Source organism: Neodiprion virginianus, chromosome 5, assembly GCF_021901495.1.
Source record: "Neodiprion virginianus isolate iyNeoVirg1 chromosome 5, iyNeoVirg1.1, whole genome shotgun sequence".
Lineage (NCBI taxonomy): Eukaryota > Metazoa > Arthropoda > Insecta > Hymenoptera > Diprionidae > Neodiprion > Neodiprion virginianus.
In genome coordinates, this window is record NC_060881.1 from 8,235,922 (window position 1) to 8,256,533 (window position 20,612).

The 20,612-nt window shown below is 38.6% G+C and overlaps 2 protein-coding genes across 9 annotated transcripts in view; one reads left to right on the top strand and one right to left on the bottom strand.

The window, feature by feature from the left end:
• LOC124305429 (putative phosphatidate phosphatase) overlaps positions 1-20,612 on the bottom strand; it is a 41,008-nt gene that overhangs the window by 8,924 nt on the left and 11,472 nt on the right. For all 4 annotated transcript variants that reach the window (XM_046764865.1, XM_046764866.1, XM_046764868.1 and 1 more), the window contains exons 2-7: positions 11,836-11,987; positions 6,479-6,583; positions 6,143-6,345; positions 3,857-3,914; positions 3,122-3,298; positions 2,915-3,007 (exon numbers count right to left, since the gene is read on the bottom strand). In XM_046764865.1, the coding sequence (XP_046620821.1) occupies positions 2,915-3,007; positions 3,122-3,298; positions 3,857-3,914; positions 6,143-6,345; positions 6,479-6,583; positions 11,836-11,987 (788 nt within the window). The remainder of the gene's footprint in view (positions 1-2,914; positions 3,008-3,121; positions 3,299-3,856; positions 3,915-6,142; positions 6,346-6,478; positions 6,584-11,835; positions 11,988-20,612) is intronic.
• The window catches only part of LOC124305422 (E3 ubiquitin-protein ligase COP1-like), a 61,444-nt gene that overhangs the window by 3,744 nt on the left and 37,088 nt on the right, over positions 1-20,612 (top strand). The gene's annotated exons all lie outside the window — the stretch shown is intronic.

The window sequence follows — 20,612 nt, forward strand, 5'->3', positions numbered from 1 at the left end:
GGGCCGGTCATGTTTGGATACAAAATCAAGTATGTATAATAGTTTTGGAAGCACTAGTTAATATGTCTATATTCATCGAGCCAGAGTTTGCCTATATTAGAATTTAAATTCAAATCGTTACACTTTTATCATTGTGTAACAATGAAAACGCGTATATTTACAGCGTAATCTGTAATATATAATAATAATAATAATAATAATAATAACAACAACAACTATAGTAATAATAGTAATAAAATTTAATAACAATAAATTTAAAATAAAGAAAAAATTTTTGTGAATAACAAAAGTTAGTTTCGCAATTCATTCGGTTCGATGTTTAGAAATTGATAATTACTAAATTTTTAGTGGCGTATCTATAATTTGGCAATTACTACGGGTATCAAAGTCGAAAATAACCTCGCAGAAACAACGAATAATAACGTAAATATACTTGTCATTATATTTTCTTATCGCAAAAATGAAACAGGTGCGTAAGAAAGAAAAAACCTTTCAGTTTTCTTTTACGCAACTGCACACAAAACAATGATCATCGTTACGCGTAAGCAATTATAATTACTAATATATTTATTTGATTTTTTTTAATAGTTCTTTGTCGTTGTCGTCGTTGTTTTATTAGTATCGTATGGATTATACGAATTGAATCGTCGTTCGATCTTGCAAAATTCGGTTTTGTGTAAATACTAGGCAACAAAGCCTTCAATAAATGCGAAAATTATTTATTCAGACAGATTAAAATTGACCTCGCCTTGCAAATTATAATTATACAACTGATAAATTGGAGTACGCACATTTTTCGTTCGCGTTGTAATAATACAATAATACGGCTTAGCGTTTCGGCACTGTTTAAAAGTTGAAATATAGCGATCGAAGTTAAGAAAGCTGTTCAACAAATATTCTCTTTCTTAATCTGAAATCATTTTACCGACAAAAATCATGGTTATAAAATAGCTTTGTCAAAGGTAGCGATTGGTCCAAACCGAAAAGACACAAATTCTAGGCTATATATAATTAATGGTAAATTTAATCCTACTTCGGGGAAATAATTTGAAAACACGGCAAGCTTCGTGCAAGTGACATTAAAGCAAAAAATTTTTACGTTTACAATCCGGCGGTGCACTTTTTCCCTCACATATATGTCTAACAATCAGCGTTCGGAAATTTTGATTTACGTAACTAAATATATATATATATATATGAATTGTAATGTGTATACGATTTATTTATACAACTACCATTTACGAAAGTCTTCTCTCTAGTTATTATTACACAGGATTAATAAAAGACCCACTCTTCTTCTTTCTCTCTCTTTCAAGAACACGATGATATTTTGTAAATATATTTTTGTTTTCCCCGACAATTCCGTGCATAATCAATTTTCCGACAGTTTTACACAGCGCGCGTAAAACTTTTTCACGCTTATTAATTTTTGCTCGGCGATAACTTGCGAGAGGTTTCTTCGGTCTACGGCATCTTACAAATATATAACACCAAATTTTTTTTAGATTAAATTTCAAAAATATCAACACACATTATGTGTAAAGATGCGCATCCGCAACGATTGAATTTTTTGGTTCGTTTACATGCCTATATGTATGTGTATGTATACATATATTTGTGCACTGAGAAAAATTTCATTTGGTATAGTAAGTAGAAAAATTAAGTAAAGCCGTTATCGTTAAAAAAACCGTTTGAATATTGTTGGAATTACGAAAAACGAGGTACGCCTAACCATTTTGCGCCATCGTCGATCCTTTTTTGGTAATTGCAACGCAAAATCATTTTGCGTGGTTTACTCTACTTTTTTAGTTAAACAAGGCTTCAACGTCAATTTATCGTTGCACGAGCGTTAAGTTTTCGCAACACTTGCAAGAAAATATAGCAACAGTGATCGTAATGAGAAAGAATAGTAACGGATACTAGACTTTCCGGTAACCGGTAGAAAACTAATTTTCATTTTGTAAAAGCAACTATATTTTTCCATCGGTAGAAAATGAAAATAGTCAAGGACCGAGCGGTAACCGGAACTAAAAATTTCTCTCAGTGTGTACACACCGTGAAAATAATGCTTCGTTTGGTCGGGTTTACGTCCTTTAGAGCCTTATGATCTCCTAACCATCGTATATAGCGTTTGTAAAACGTCAACAATAATACTCATTGTTTATTATATAGTAAAAATAGAAACAGTGAATCTTTACGTTATATTATAGATTTGTAAATCATTCAATCTATAGTGAAAATAAAACATATCTATATCCCTCTCTCTCCGTCCGATTTACTATACATGCGTGTATGTAAAGTTAGTTTCACAATTCAAGCGCGACTTAAAAACAATTCAAAACGCACATCGATAATTCATTCTTTGATCGTTGACAGTAAGAATTCTTCGATCTTATCTACACCCCCTCGAATATCGCCAGCCACCCAACTGCTTTCCGCTAAATACTATATTACGTATATTTATCAATATTATTTGAATAAATTTCAATGCATCTGCAATCCCTCTGAATATAATCAACCTAATCTTAATGTTCAAAGTTTTGGAAAACAAGTCCCATGTACACTTGCAATGTTGTTTGCGTTAGTAACGTTGCAACTTAAATATATCCAACTATTGAAAGGATTTTGCATGTTTATAATAGGAGAAATAACGAGCAGATGTACAGAAATTCGCAAAAAATTCGACTAGAACCGAGAAGTTGGTACGTAACGTTCAATTATGTGTGTGTGTGTGTATATACATATATATATATACACACATATCCATATAAATATAATATATGCCTGTACCGTTTGTGAAACTACCTCGAAATGAAGAAAATATGATTTAAGAAGAAAAAAAGAAAAGAAAAGAAAAGAAAAATAAATATATATATATTATCTAACATATTCGGTTGGCCGTGCCATTATTCACCTGAGTCTCTTCTGTTCCGTTTTCTGACCCGTGAAGATTTTTATCATTGCCGACAGACCGTTTGGGTTTGAAGAGACCTGCCACGAAATTGGCCTGAAACAAACGAACAGCCACAAAATGTGAAAATTCGAGTACTAGATTGAATTCACGTTTGGCGTCATTTCATATCCTCTAGTTACGAAACGTATAAACGTAAAAAAAACGGACCATGAAAAGTGCCATGGCAATTCCGAGCGTTGATCCTGCCAGGACATCGCTCCAATGGTGTTTGTAGTTTGATACTCGGGACATGGCGGTGAACCAAGCCATCCAGAAGCAAAGAAACTGCAGTAAATGCTTCAGCAATTTGCTGATAGCCCAATGGACTCGCAATTGCAGGTACAACTGAAAACACAACAACAGTTTTGGGATGTAACGAGTGAATGTTTTAGGTGAGAAGTGACCATTGAAATGGCTTGTTGAAATCATCGTTCTGATCAGTATGCGTTGTTGATTCTTCTTCGGCGTTGGATAGAAAACACTTCGTTTCGTCATCTTGTCATGTTTGATAAAGCTTGCGTGTATAATGGGATTACATGGCGGGTACTTTGTCACCAAATTTAACGTCACTATAGTTTGTTGCGTTATCGGGCACGATGATAAATAAATGAAACGATCGAGTTTAACGAGAGCGCGCACGTGTCACGTCTGTTATCTTTCAATAAACTTGAGGCTCCTTTGTTACAGTATTACAGTAATTGGCGTGTAAACAATACTTATATTTGCATTGATATTATAAAAAAAAAAAGTGCGGAACATGATACTTGGTTATGAATGATGTGGATGGACGAAAATTGCATGATAAATTATGTGACGACAAAATTGTACCCGTAAAGCGTTGGAACGATACATGATTAAAATCTGTGGCGGAAATAGAAAGTACAAAAAAAAAAAAATACTTACCACGAGATAAATCATCGTGTATGCAGAAAAGGACGAGTGTCCCGATGGGAAGGATAACCTGAAACATTGATGAAAATTGTGGTTATCGCATAAGTTAACGACCATTAAATTACCGCATCAGATAGCCCCAGACGTCTAAAAATGAGGAGATAAATTTCTTATAACAGATTATTCCATGAGACTGTTTGCACAATTAAAATGTGCCAGAGGCTTATAACAAAATTCAAAATTTATAAGATCAAGATTCAAATCATATTTTAACCTCGAGCTGAATATTTGAGTTTTTTCTTGCGATTTTGTACTCCATTTACAATCAAATGATAAGAAAGGCATCTGCATTTATAAATCCTATATATACATATACTTTCAGACACGGATTCGATCGTTTTTTTACCATTTGACGAAGAATTACTGATAGAGAGATATTACGATCAGAATATTATGTAGTGAATGTTGAACAGAAAATGATAGTTGTTTACAGATCTTATCTTATAGTTATGCTAGTAAAACTGGGAGCGTTCATCCTAGAACTGATCATTTTTTCCGTAGTTTATTGTTGACGATACCTTAGGTTCTATAATCGAAATCTGGTATCGAAATACAAATTTTTTATTCCAATAGAATTTTGAACTAGCCAAGCGGATCGTCAGGAATAGAAGCCTGCGCATGAATCTGTCGATAGATGCAAGTTTATAACAGAGAGTGGATATGCGCAAGATTAAAAGTTTTATGTTCGATTATAAAGGTAAACCTATAATCTTGCTGTTTATCGTAATTCCAAAAATATCGAAATTTTGTTGACACGATACGTCTGACGCGGTGATGAACGATTGTTGCTGTTCTTTTTTATAAATTTTTATTACATATACAATAAGCTGGCTTGGTTGCCACAACGGCCGAACATCATGGAGATGGTCTTTATAGCTGATGAAAAAATGAACCAACCAAGACCATAACCAACCGACCGACCGACCGACTATAAACCAACCAACGAATGAATGAAAATACTGTGTTATATACAATTTTATCACAGATTCCTCAAATACGAATCTATAAATAGGACTGTCCATCTTCCATTTCTGATAATAATATTATACGCTGCTTGTTATAGTTCGTCGAAATCGCAGCGATATCTGCATTCGTGTGCCGTACATTTTAGGATTTATCGATTCAAGACAGCAGCTGTGACTTACCATTTATAAATGTAAGATCTATACACATTTTTTTTTAACAATCCGAACGATTTTAGAACAACACGTTTGCTATAAGTAATTTTCAAAATTTTGCAGTTAAACATTAATTGTGTATCCGCGACAATCGATCAGAGTAACGAGAGCTGTCTACAACCTGTAATACGAATTTTAAAACAACATGAATTCTGTTCGAATCTACCCCAAAAAAAATGTATCAATTTTTTCTGAACACCAACCCATAGAAGTTGAAAAATTTCTAGATTATACGTAACAATATTACAGTTTTATTGAACCGAAGTAAGGAACTAGACATTTGCCAAACTGAAACCTCTCTGAACTTAAAACTTTGAGGTCGCAATTTTTGGGAAAAGCAAAGCATTGGTAGTGTATATTTTTTGCCTCGTGTGTCAAGGTGACGTTGTCATGACTCTTGTAGGTATAAAAACAAACGAAACGTTTCGCAGTGATTAAATAGAGTGTGATGAATCGCGTCTCAGAAATTGGATTAGTTTGTACATGTATCATCATTGGATAGAAAATGATAACGCGACGCCCTTGCACTACAGATACATCGTATCGTCTAGAAAAAATAAAGGTGCGGTCGAATGGTTTTCGTTCGCAATTAAACGCACTTCCGTTATTTGGTCTCCGTTGTTCGTCACGTTTCGGGAGCGTTTTCACAGTGTGCGAAAAGCAGGGCAAGCCCGATCAATAAAATTCAATACTGTAAAAGCACGGTATAAACTTTGCCGCGTCGGTTCTCGAGTGACATTTTAGTAAGTTCAGACTTGAGAATAGACCTCAGAGAGTTGGTCAGGTTAATAATAGACTTGGAAGTTGGAACCGGAAATCTATTTGGCTGTATAGTGTCTGTATGCAGCTACAGATTGTAAATGGCGATGATTCGTGTTCGATAAAAACTCGGCGAAATCGGTGAACCGAGTCCTATTTTACTCCTGCCGAGTAGTCCCAGTCAGAAATGTCGTAAAACGACTTCTCGCAAAAGTGTCAAAGAAATGATATTTTCGACTCAAAGAACTATAGTCACTGTTCAGTTAGAAGCTGCTTAAAATTGCATAAAAAAAGCACTAACCTGGCTTCCTTCAGTGTTCTTTCAGTGTATATTGGTAACGGATTGCAGGTGAAATCTTCAACGTAAACACCAACGTTACTGGTTAAGTTGCAGGCACTGGTGTTACAAACGGTGAGAAAATGGGGCCTCAAACGACCGATCGTATACTTTGCTATGTCAGTTGTCAACACCGTGCAGGCAGACCCAAAACCGAAAATCCCTATCTGAAAATTTTCACCATTTGAATTATGGAGTGGAAATGCTTTGCGATGTGTCTTCGTGTTGATACGGCGTTTCACTTCTCTTCCTACTTTGTCAGGTTCATCGATCAATGAATGATAAATAAACAATGCTTACGTGATAGTAAGCCTTCCAAACCCAAGGCGGTATCGTGTACCCAAAAAAAACCCTCGTGGATTGTCCCCGTTTCTTCTTTGCGTCCAAGTATTCGCAGCATATCATCTGGGCAACAAAAAATGAGAAACGAAAATTCATTAATCGCGTGGCACTTTATTTTTCGCAATAATACATCTTCAATTATAATGGATGATGATGTTTTGTACGTTTAACATTGTATAAAACACCTGGTGGATCCAAATAGAATGTCATTTATAAAGCACCTTCAAGTTTGTTTTTGTTTTCAGAAGTGTTATGTACAGTCTTAAATACCAAGTATTCACTTCCGTACACGTGTTTATCTAATCGCTTTGCAAATCGATATTTTTCATCCGCCGCGCTCTTGACAGGGAAGTGTGCTTTGCTTAGGAGAAACTTGTTGCAATGGTATACAAGATACTTCAAAGGTCTTCTGACATGGCACGTTTTCAAACCATGGTTCAAACTGACCTGAACGTGGCATTTGTAAACTGTGCATTCGGTCACGTGTCTCTCACTTGTAGGCCACGTGCAGCTTTTCAGACTTCGTATATCCAATTTTGTACAACTCGTTGGACGGATGGGTTAAGCTGCCGACCGGCTGATTTTAACCTGTTCCTTAAGCGAGGTGTCTTAATTATAATACAGTCGTAATCTAAGAGGAGATTAGATATTTGTTCAAGCTATTAATACCACGCGGTGATTAGCTGCGGAGAGATTTTCATCACCCGATCGATCACTCGCGGATTACAAAGCAAGAAAGAGAAAATAATAACGAGATGTAAGATTTCCTCTCGTATCCTGCCAAATCCCGCCGATGATAATAGTCAGGTATAATACTACAAAGGTTTTAAGATAATCCTTCCTCATTGCCTGCGTGCCCGACTCTATTTTGTCCTAAGCTTTTCTTATTCCTCCGCGCTGTTTTCACTACAGTTTTAGGTAGATTTGTAAAATAAGAACGAAGAGAGAAATATCTCGAGGGAAGAATGTCATTGGAGCAGACTTTGACGATTAGCAGTGTTGATCCTAAATACCGGGGTGAAAATAGATCGCACTTGTGCCGGTACATTTGAACCCTTTTTCTGAAAGATAAAAATGCGGTAGTTGTTGATTCCGCTGCTGCTCGTCAATTTTCTGACTAAGCTGTACTGAGGCTTAATGAAATTGACGAGAAAGAAGAAGCGCGTTCTCTGTATTTCCTCAATGCTTCATGAATTCGAACTACGGACCCTTCTTTCGACAGTGTTGGGACTTGAAGATATATTTAAAGAGCCCGTGGGTTACGGACTGAACTACCACCGACTTAAGGTGTCAATGAGATGACACACACGCCGCCTAGATACTTAATCTCGTAACGATCTTCGTGCATATTCTAGCCCTCTCAATCAGCCATTAAACACCCACTTGGGTATGTTCAAATTTTCACGGGGAAGACCATCGTTTTGATTTACAACCGTATTCTCTCAAGACTCGGTTATTTGGTTTGTCCGACTCGGTCTCATCAGCGCTACATCTCCGTACGAGGCTGAAGCTAGCAGCCAGAATGAGCAGCCAAACGTTCTAACGTTCATCGGAATGCGGCAATGAAATCCGGAAATCAAAATTTTGTGAAATACCTTGAGCTCTCAACACTTTTATAGAATTCTGGTGATATAACTGAACTGCGTTTTTCTATTTCCAAAAAGTTCAATACGTTTGGCTTATAACTCTGGCTTCTAGCTTCGGCTTCATTATCTCCTAAAACGATGTGTAAGTAATAATATTTAAAACTATATACCAGTAATGTTAATTCACAAAGCACGCGAAGTATCTTGAAAATAATTAATTTCAAGTCCCTTGAATCCACAGTCAGTTTCAATTGATTGATAGAGTCGGCTCGTCGGTTTCGAAGAACAAGATTTTTTAATGGGCTTAACCTTCGAGACGTTCGTGTTCCGTTACGGACTCTTTTGTGTTTTGCGGATGGTCTGGTTAGCTTCGTTTCTTCCCCATCCATTGTTTCCATTCCTCCACGACCGCCGACATCAAGAATCGGTGAGACAGGGTATCGGGACAACAGTCTGATCTGGCCAATCTACAATGTTCCTAAACCCATTCCAATACGTCTTCTAATCTTGTCTTGGTCCTTGGCGGACCCTTTTCACAGAGCAGTGCAGCGACACAATTAGATTATCTCGATTCACGCTTTGGTACCTGGAATTTGGTTGGGGATTCAGTAGGATCGTGTACCTGCGGCCAATCTCTTTCTCTCTCTCTCTCTCTCTCTCTCTCTCTCTCTCTCTCTCTCTCTCTCTCTCTCTTTTCTGTCTCTTTTCTTGAAAGGTGGAGAGTCTCCGAGTATATAAGAACGGTGCGAAGTAGGCAACTCAACTTTAGTTGGAGCACTCTCTCCGTATAACACTTTCGGTAAATTGTCGAAACTCAATACCTCTCGGGAGGATTATCTATCTAGGGCTTACAGGGATGGAATCTAAATTCTCGACTAGCTTTATGCGCCGAGGAGCTCAGACTAGACGGTTGGATGGGATTTTCGAACCATGGTAAACTCCCGTGACTAAAAGGACAGGTGCACGTGAACGGGCAACACTCTCTTAAGAGACTCAAGCTCTCCTTCAATCCTGTCCTTCTTCTCCCGGGTTTCCCGTGTATTTATGAGAATAAGGAAACTCCCTATTATGAGCCACGAGATGCTGATCCAGGTAGCCGAGGCAATAAAGAAAAAACGATGGAAAGAGAGAGAAAATGACCTGTATAATGGGGCCGCACCCAATCACACACATAAATCACGCCAAGAAAACGTAGGATAAATGGACCGCTTTATATGTGGGCATAGATCTCCTACCGTCCTTTTAGAATGGCATGTATATAATTACTTCGGTCAACTATTAGTGACCAGGTGGCATCGTTTTTTCACGTTCATTTTCAATTACGAGGTGCACACCTGCGTTACCTGTAGGTGTTCACAGCCAGACGACGCTTTGGAATGTAAAATTTGGAAGGATTTTCACCGGTACAGATTTTTTCCCCATCTGCAGCGATTTGGGGGAAATTGAATTTCCATCAAATTTGCAAATCCAACCGGTCAATCAAGTCCAAGAAGTTCAATTAAATCCGATGCACATCATAGTGAGACTTGAGCAGTGCGGCACACGTTGTGTACCAAAGCACGACACGCCGACGTATACAACGAAGATCTCGTCTCTCTATCTTTCGATTCACACAGGAAAAAAAGGACAGATATGAAAAAAAAAAAGAAACAAAGAAACCGACTAGATATTCTCTCTGCTTTTTTATACTTATTTATATACATAAGAAAGCCGGTTTGTGGGCGGTATCTTTTAAGCCATGATGCACACGCGTGAATGCACGCTCTCAACCAACTGTAAAGATGCATACATGTTCATGCTCGTACGTAGTACATGTATTATACCGATATCGATGCCTCAACTGAAGGTGCCTCTTAAAGTTCAAGTTCCCAGAACATGCGGCTTGTTTCTTCCCTTTGCGCCCTTTCTCTTCCTCCCTCTCCTTTAATCAACGGAAAATTTAAGAGTAGCCTTAGTCTTGATCTCTGATTACCCACGCTCCAAAAGTTCATACATAGTAATACCGATGATGAAGTTATAGACGCGAGTGTGAATGAAGCCGGGCAGATACAAACAGGCACCTATCCTATGCCCGAGATACATGCAACGATGAGGGTACATAAATCCAGTAAATTGAAGGGAGCAGAGAGAGCGGAAGATGGAAAAAGAAATATCGTATGAGAAATGACAGATACACTGGAATATATGTGCTACACCATTTGCCAAGGTATCTATTCATAACTCGTAACACCCCGTCTTCCGTCTAGTAAGCATCCGAAACCAAACTTGTGGCACTGTATCACCTCAGACATACCTACCAATTTCCTCTCTCTCTCTCTCTCTCTCTCTCTCTCTCTCTCTCTCTATCTCTTTTAATTAACGTATAGATGGACTAGCGACAGCCTTTCTTTCACTAGATATTCCATTCTATTAGTCAGGCTACAAAGTTCTCTCGGCGAAAGCAATTCAGGATGATAATTAGGTGACATGGTTTCTGGAAAGCAAAAATAGTTCAATTTCAACAAAGACCTTGGAAGTCCAAACTTCATCGTTTGATATTCATATTTGTTTCCTCAACATGATTCATCGGGTATTGTTGTGCAGCAGTATTTTTTTCTCCAATTTTCTACCACTTAAATCTTGATAAGAAGCTTCGTCCTTCTTGTTATCATATTCAAATATTTGTTTCATCATTCGTGTTTCACTCATGAAATTTGCCCTATCTCAATTGGAATCACCGAATGCTCGCTATGTGGTTTCTAATTACACGGATACCGCTTGCAAGGTTAACCGGTGGAAAGTCAGCGTTGACTCATGCGATTTGTATTTAAATATCGTTAACATAAATTTGCATTCCGTTCAGGATGGAGAGTTTATGTCATAAGGAGTATCAGCAAATTATTGTGAAAAATTTTCAAACTTTCTTCAGCTGGAATACAAAGCGGGGAAGAGAGATCAGACCGATCAAGATCTGATGTGGATTTCCTGGTATCCTTAAAATAACGGTCCATGCTGACGGCGCGGTTCCACCGTACGGTCATCTGATACAGGGGGTGAAATTCCGAGATTGTAACCGAGACATCGGGTAACTTTCTGCTACACTTGTGCGTCGCAGTGTCTTCAGACTAGTTCAGGACGTCCGGTTGTGGTACCGAAACAAGTCGTAATTCTCAGCCATTATAAACCGTCATTGTGACACGAGCAGGAAAATCATGATGTGGATGAAAAGTGTGAAACCCTTGAGAGGTTGTAACCGTTTCACACGTCGGGAGGTTACGGCCAACATCAGCTGTATCTTGAAAAAGAAAGAAACAGTGACGAATGCAGATGCCGCGCCTGTGCAGTCTTCTCTTCCCATCTCCTCTCGCGTCTTCGAGGTACAAAAATAGCACCCAGAGGATGAATGATTGCTCGTAGACAGTCTGTCTCCACGGACACGGTCACGGACAATCTTATCGATCCCTGGGCTTTTTTCTGCCTCTTCACTTGGGCTTTTACTTCCTCGTGTACACGAAAAAAGTCTCCGTGTTTGAGCTTGTCGGATGCTCTTTAATGTTCGTGTCGATTAATCACCTTACTTGGTTTTCTCTTTCGAACGCTTTAGAATGATGTAGTCTGATGTGGTCGGTGAGGTTCTTTGAGTCGCCACAAAGACGTGGAGCATTATCAGCGGTAACTTCCTCTTTTTTCTTCTCGTTACATCATGAGAAAATGATTATCGTCAAAATGGAGAAATGCAAAATGACTTACCACACATATCGGAAGGAAGAGTCCGACTAAGTAGAGCATCGTACTGGTGACAGTAGACTCGCCGAAGGGATACTTTAACGACTCGTCGCTGCAGAAGAATCCCCGCTCGAACGGTTTGCCATAAAGATAAAACATCAGGACGCACATTGCCACTGAAAGTAGAAAAAATATGTCCCTTATATTTAACGATCCAAGCGTGTCTTCCATCGTGCTAATTAGTTAAATGATCCAGATTAATCCTCTTGATCCGGTAATAAGCTCCCTGCAATTGTTTCATGTTCATTAATGACTCTGGATACATGAGAACGATTGCAGAGCAGTTTAAATTCTCAGTTGCTACACTGTTAAACACGTCAGTCTAAATACGACAGTCAGGACTTTACGGTGTTTGGGTAGCCAGCGTTCGGCGCTTGGCCCCATCGGAAATGAACTGCAGGAAACCGTTTCTCTACGACAAAAGTTATTTTTGATCGGGTTCCAGTAACTAGCGTAATAATCTCCGTGGCAGCGGCTTAGCTAAACCATAAAGAGATGAAACTACACAACTGACTACACACGCGTCAGCAAATTATTCAATGTGCCTCTCGGTTTTCCTCTTACCCACCACATTTGCTCTCGTTTCCGGTTTGACGTTACATAAATAGTTCAATCATGGACTCAATGAAGAAAAAAAAAACCGTACAATTCACGGAAGTTTCCGGAGATGCCTATCCCATATGTTTATACGTATTTTTCATTACAGTATAACAAGTTATCCAGTGTTTCAAAACCTGACATCATTTTTCAAATCCCGTAAATGTTACCAAATCCAAAGATTTGACATTCTCTCCGTTGCCGCAGTGAACTCTTCACTTTTTGCCGATACGTAAAAGGTTCTCAAAGAAGCTGTATAGGTGTAGTGGTATACATATATCATAGACGTCATCTTACTCGACAGAAAAGTGTAACGTGGAAAAAGTAGGAAGGAGAAAATGGAATCGGGATCTATGACCTATCCGTGCACGTATGCGTATCTAGTGAAAAATAAGACCAAAGTTTTGTGTACAAAAAAACTTGGGTAAGCTGCAGTTCTTGTCAATGTACTTCATTACACTTTATCGCGGCCATGGTTCCCGCCACATACAACTGTGGCCTATCGTTCAGCTGCGGCATACAGGGTGTCTTTATACTCCCCACAATACATCCTCCGACAATGTAAGTCCGCATCGTAGAAGCAGGAAATTGTGTATGCGTGTCACTCTTGTAAACCCTTTCCCAAACCTTTCAAGAATCTTACTTATCGCCAATTTTTCATATCCGATGAACAAATCGAAGATGCGTCTGATAAAGTGCTCCGAGGCAGTCGAGATCCGCAAGGCTTTGAGTGGATTCTTTCGGGCTTACAACTTTCACCGTCCCGTTTAAACCACTGCATACCGGGCTAATTTAAATATAGCCAGTACGTTCGTTCGAAATGGTCTGCCTAAATCGTGTTTCGCGCCGGAAGTTGCGGATCCGTGGAATTCTCTTCTTCTTACAATTCTTTTTTCTCCTGAAGTTTTTACTCCTTCTTTTGTCATTTTTCACTCTTAAATACCGCGGTGCACGTATAATATGACCGTAAATTTTTTTCACCCATGATCTGCAACATCCAGCAAGTTCTTCTAACGCTGTAACGTTTCCTGCGCGCTATATAATACGACCATCTTTTTCTCTCGGGGCCTTTTTTTGCGTCTGCATCGTCACGGCTGTGGCAGCCCGAAAATCTTTTCAAACCGTAAGTAAGAACGATCGTTAGTTACGATAAACTTGTAGCTATTTATACGGACGTTAAACGCTGCACAGATCGTTCAGTGTCCACGGCATGCAATAATACGCTGCAATTGAAGTATCGTAGCTACAATCGATCGAATTATATCCACAAGAAGGAATGTACGAGGTAGATGAAAAACGTATGTATAAATAATAAACATATCGGTCTCTGTGTAGACCAAATGGTATTTCACTTCATTATCGTCTTGGTGCATGGTGCACCGCGATTTAGATACTCCGAGTGACTCGGTTCGGATGGGGAAAATCATTTGATACGAACGATTAACGATAACCGCCGACACAACATGGACTGTTCACTGTCGGTGCGTAGCTTTTCACTTCTGTTATACTGTCAGAGTTTCGATGTCTTGAAAAGGAATTCGTATGAAAGAAGAGGAACAATTCTTCAAGCCACTTGATAGTCGTCGTTAGAGAAGAGACGAATTCACCTTCTGGTCTCATACAAAGAGAAACTGTAATATCGCCACGATCTTGTGTCTCGAGTAGCTATGGAATCGCATGGTGATGATACTATAAAAGAGAGTGGTAAATTGAAAGAAAAGGTGAGAATCGGGTAAACGCACATCGCGTGTCACCCGGAGGCGCCATTTGGAGAAGCTGAATGAAAAGCTGTACAGAATGGTATAATGCCAAGCCGACAAACCCAATTCTTCGATCTTACAACAAGAAATTACGTATCGCCTTGTTCCCTCTGGCTCTCAGAGCCGGCTTACGCCTGACACGCAGTTTTAAATTAACATACAGAAGCTTTTAGATTATCATTCTTATGCTAATCCAACAACGACACACGATACTCGGAAGTAGAGAACAGAGAGAAGAAGTTTGAAGGGTTACGATACCGGCCCTGCCTGACAAGTGGCTGTGAGAACTTGAGTATTTTGAATATGAATAAGACGCGTGGAATAAGACGTACAGGAATTGGGCTCTGCTAACTTAGCGCTGCTTCCGCGGTACCTCAATGGAATTATAAACCGTTATACTTCTACTAATACAAGTTTCTGCCGGTCAAGTCCTCATCGCCTTTTTTTTTTGTCTCTAAAATACCCTGAACCATGTCGTCGAAGTACAGATCCCGCGGAACAAGTCGGACATCGTCCATTAGTCGTGCAGCAGTTTTTACATGGGCTTCGGGCACTTGAAGACGAGGAAAAAAAGCACTATTTCAACGAATAGAAAGAACAAAGAAGAGAAGGAGAGAAGAGAGATAGAGAAAAAGAGAAGGAGAAGAAACCATTGTTATCACGACGTCACTCTTCCGTAAGATCCAATCTCTGTCCACAAGACGAAACCATCTTCCTAATACCTCAGGAATATCGTCGTTTCGTTGTTCCGACGAATGTTAATTTACTCAATCTCCATCCCATCACGATGTAGTGGAAAAGGAATAGAAGCTAGACGGAATGATCTATGACATTAGGGATCAGGTTAGTATGCTGATGACGGAAATTTTACTCTTTCTCATCGTGCGAGCGTGGATTGCTTACAACCGCGTGGAATACGGTATTCAAATACGGATTGTCCTCACGCACCGCACTTTTAACCGCCCACTTTGTGCCCATGTATAGGTATCTTACGTATTCACCGGCTATCGGAGTACAGGAGCACTGTTTTAAATCGGTAAAGAGAACGTGGCTTGAACAGGCGTGAACAGGCCGTGAAATGAGTCGAAAAGCATGCAGGTATGTATGTGGCAGACGAGTTGAGCGTAGAAAAAAAAACGATGAGAAATGAGTGGTGAATTGATATCACGGAAATACGTCTTCACTGTTTCAAGCGCGGTGAGGAGGCATCACATCCGCGTTATTAACCAACTGTGCATAGCTAATTGGAGAAGGAGTTAATTCAATTTATATACACTATCTGGGGTTTGTTAATCGCCGGGAAGACCGTGAAGATCAACGCTGTGCATGTAACGCGATTAGCTGTGAATTCATTTTCTCGCCTGGAGTCCGCAGGTTAACGGCGTTATAAAATGTTTACTGTTGAACGAATTTTGTTCCGAACATGGATTCGTTACGACATTTTAGAGATGCTGGTGAAGTAAAAGCGGTGATATTGAGCTGCTTCATAATTTCTATTCTGACAAAAAGGATATGATCTGTATAATATTTGGTCATTGGTTACCAGAAATTGGATTGTCAAAGTGTAAAGGTTTTCACAGAATCAGGGGAAAACCTGAATATCAAGAAGAAGCAACTGGGTACAAACCAGGAAAAAGTGGGGTAAAACCAGAGTTTCTCAATTGACGTCAGTAAACATGTTTGTCTCGAGAACGATTCCATTGTATACCAGATAATGCTGGTGAATATGTTGGAGAAATTTTCATAACTTAGTCTGCGAATTTCACTACCACGCCGCCTGTCACAGATCATTCGAACGCTAGGTGATGATGCATTTCAAAAGCGTACAAGTCTAAACTGCTGGAAGTAGCAATCAACAGAACCCTCGATCTTGATAATTGTGATCGTCGTCGTTTTCTCACGTACGCACATCCCGGCGATGAAAAACGTTTCGAAAATTGAAATGCATTTTTCAACAGTTCCCGAAGAGATTAACTGCAGTCTAAAAATTGTGGAGTGTCAAGATTGGTTACCGAGTCCTTCTTGAGAGTGCTTCAATTCACAAGAGCTTAACTCGTTCATTCAAAAGTGTTTAGACGCACAAAGAAGTCGATTGGTGCCAAGGCGCGCCCTTGTGAAAATACCCACATAGGATCCCCATCTATTTGAGGTCAACCTGCACCGAAGACGTTCAATGGTCTCAGGACTTTGGTGAAAGAGGAGTTTGAACCGTTGCTGACCAGATCTGGAAGCTCGTAACTCGACGATACAAACAAATCTAGATATCAACAGTTGAAATTAGTCATCGATAGACGAAGGAAAGAAGTCACCATTCGATCACGGTAATCAGAATGGCCGTTCATCGTCATTGAACGTTTATTATTATACGTGTACACGTTCTGGTTACGCCACTTTCGTTACAGGCAATGCATTACCAGGTCGCGTGCGGCGTGCAGTGCAGCCTGTTAAGTACCGCAGCCGTTGAGTGGTTAGAAAATTAAATAAACATCTCGCGTTCTACAGGATTTATGAGCATTATAAGAGTCAGTCGCGGTGGTGGGAGTCGATGATAATCAGAGAAGGGTTGGAGGCGTCCAACTAGCTGGAATTGAGGTTTCTTTTATTTAGCTTATACTCAATTTTCTCTTCTCCTCTTACAGACTTCTTTCTCTTTGCACGTACAGCGTTGTATTATCGCGCACACACTCTCACACATTGATGCTCTCATTCTCGCGTGAAAAATAGTTCATTCAAAACAGATATGAATTAAAAACGTTCGGGATATGGCCGCGTTTTTGTGTATAGGAGTTTTTGACCCTCAGGAACTCGGAAATGAAGTCGGGAACGAAGTCGGATTAACAAATTAAGAAAAAAGAAATTATACTTACCGACGCCATTTGGGGAATTGTTGTAAAATAATTTTTTGTTTTAATTTGTTAATCAGATTCCGTTTCTCACATATGAGGACATGATTCGACGAAGAATTTTCCGCTCTACGCGATGTTCAAGTCATTTTTGATCTATCGTAAAAAAAAAAAAAAAAAACGTAAAATTTTTCTGTTTTCTCAAAACGCCGGCTATGCATCTCAAAAATGATTTCAGATTTCAGTTCCTGCAGGTCGAAAACTCCCATAAACGACGAAAATGCAGCTATATCCCAAATATTTTTAATTCACATCTGTTTTAACTGGAATCAAAAAAAAACCAGCTCTTCAATCTTGTAATATAATTTTTTTTACATTGTAAACAGGCATAATATATACATGCACCACGGTGCAAAGAGCCGTTTACCTGCCCCCCTACAGCTTTTTTTTTTTTTTTTTTTTTTACTTCTTAAATATTTTTACTACGCTTCGGATAGCTCGATGATTTATTAACCATATTACTAGCTCTAACGAAATTTTCGTTTTTATTTTAACACGTAGTTGGTCGGTCGAAATCGTATATTTGCATTGGTCCAGTACACGCCATGCTTTATATATATATAGTCCGAAGAAGTGAATACATGTCTCAAGAATAACATGGTAGTACAACAGTTTGTTAAAATATTTGAGTAAATTTTAACCCTACGTCCTCACTGTCTACACTTTAGGGCTAAGCGGAAATTTCCATCTTCCATAACTGTTTAAATTTAAAATTTTGTTTCAAAGAATCACCGAAAGATTTCGATCCAAAACCTATTGGAATATGAAATAGATATATTTTTCCGTATTCAATAATTTTTTCGACATTTTTTTACGCAGTATTCCTTGTAAAATAACACCCGAGCAATAGAGTGTCCACAGTGGGAACCGTATATCAAAAAGAAAAAAAAAAGTTCCCTGATTTTTATGACGCGTAATTCGACGATAGATACGATTTTGGTATTATAAATAGCGTATAACAATAATGTAATCTGTGTAAAATATTTAATAGGTACTGTTTATAATCTTATTTTTTTTTTTGTTTCGTTCGCGATAAAATTTATCAAATTAAATTCTAAAGCACGTTTTAAATGTAACGATAATTTCGTAATTTTTTATTTAATTAATACAGCCGCCCTGGATATTCACCTCAGACTACCGCGGATCATGCATGGATTTCGATGAAATTTTTTGAAATCCCTTCGAAATCGAGTTAGAATCAAAGTTTACCACTTGAGAAAACCTGATTTTTATTCATTGTTCATTTTTATTCGTCAAATGTTTTCGATTTTGAAAAAAGCAGGTGTTCTCAGATGGTAAAATTTACTTGTAATTGTATTGCAAAGTGATTCCAACTAGTTTCATTCAATTACTTTTGGGGATCCAGGTATTCCGAGATTTCGACGTTATATCGTCTAGCTCTAGCCTCGACTAATTATAGGTTCGACATATTTCTGCTGCGATAACACTAAAGCCTGACGTATAATCCTAAATCCATAAACGTTTGACCCCAAGATAGAAAACCTATTTGTTATTGTTTCTTTAATGTATAATCCGCAACAGCGCAGACGGTGTTGACAGCATCAGTGTGTGTATAATATTTGATAATCAATAATTCGTCTCTCAGTTTGTTTAGAATATAAATAACCGCGACAGAAAAGTAAGGAAGATGAAGGGAAAAAAAAAGGAACGAAGAAAAAACCGTTCTCAGAATCAAAGCAAGAATAACGAGAAAAATCATCGATACGAATTCTAAGAAATTCACGTGCGATTTTCCCCGTATCAAAGATGATAATAACCTTCTCTTGTTTTTTTTTTTTTTTTTACTCTTTGTTACGAAACTTATTTTGTCTCGTTGAGTCTATTAGTCATGTTTCAAATACGGACTCGCTGCTCAGACTACTATTATATATATATATATACGAGTATATATGTACACATAGCGTAGGTGCTAAAATTTGCTGCAGCGAGACTAAAAGAGAGAGAGAGAGAGAGAGAGAGAGATGGAGGAGAGCTCCGTGACTTCAGACAGCGTGACTCCGGTATCCGCGTATTTAATTAAACACGCACACGTATATTATATGTATATATGTATATATATATATATATATATAGCTGTATATATTATAGCTGTGTATACATATATATATATATATATATATATATATATATATATATATATATATATATATATATATATATATATATATATATATATAAATATATATAATGTATAATGCAAACACTCTGGGCACAGATGAGATTTTAAAGAGCAGCTGCTGAGAGGTCAGGGATATCTAAGTCAGCCGGCAGGCGTCAGAATCGAACGCCACAAATCCGCCACGTCAGGCCTGTTACGTCATTTGTGATTGAATTTATTATTTTATAGGAACACATAACTGTACTGTAGCCATGCGACTGCTAGTGACGTCATGCCCACGTTTCTGCATCATTGCTTACATATCTCCCGTCCACGCGTATAGGAAGAATATTGTTCCCCCCCCCCCCCCCCCCCCTTTTTTTTTTCTTTCCAAATTATCACACCTCGAGGCGTAACTTGAGATCCTCGCCGTGTACTGCGATTTTCACGAAGTTAGGAAGAGAGCAGATACGAGAATATTATAGCTGTAATCGAGAAATATCCCTTCAAAAGAACAAGGTACGAAAGAGAATTATTCATTAAACCGATATTTGATATCGTTTAACTAACGTCGTCTAACTAGCATCGTCTAACTGACATCGTCTAACTGACATCGTCTAACTAGCATCGTCTAACTGACATCGTCTAACTGACATCGTCTAACTAGCATCGTCTAACTGACATCGTCTAACTGACATCGTCTAACTAATATCGTCTGTATATAATCAATATAATTGAGATTTTCTTGCGGCGGGGGTGATAAACAGCCTAAACCTTATTCCATCATTCGACTTTTTCTCAGTATAATATCTAAAGTCGTCGAACAAATTTTAATTCAACTCGACGAGAGCTACAGAAGACCAATATATATATATATATATATATTAAATAATAGAAAATAGATTTAGCCGATTATAGAGATTGGATCAATCGAGAACTAATTAACCCTAACGTTATTTATACCGATTATTACACCGTTTCAATACCGAGTACGTTCTTTCGATAACGTCGGTTAACTTACGGGACACTCGTTGTTAGATAAGTAGCCGAAAACCCATATCGATCAGATCGTCGATGGGTATAAATTTCAAGCTGCTTTTAAGAGCGAACGGTGTGCGGCAGAGGCCTGATCGATCGTGGAAGAATAGCTTCGAGTATATAACTCAGGTATAATTGGTACTCCGCACGACCAATATTTGTCCCTTATCTAACTGTGCTGCAGGGTCCGTAACCTCTGTGTATAGAACGTCATAAAATACCGGCTTTCGAAACTAGAGAAACGAATATATGGCCCATTCTCGAGGGGCGAGGGTTCCATACGCACCCTTATAACGTATAAGTCAACAAGCCGAGAGCCACACT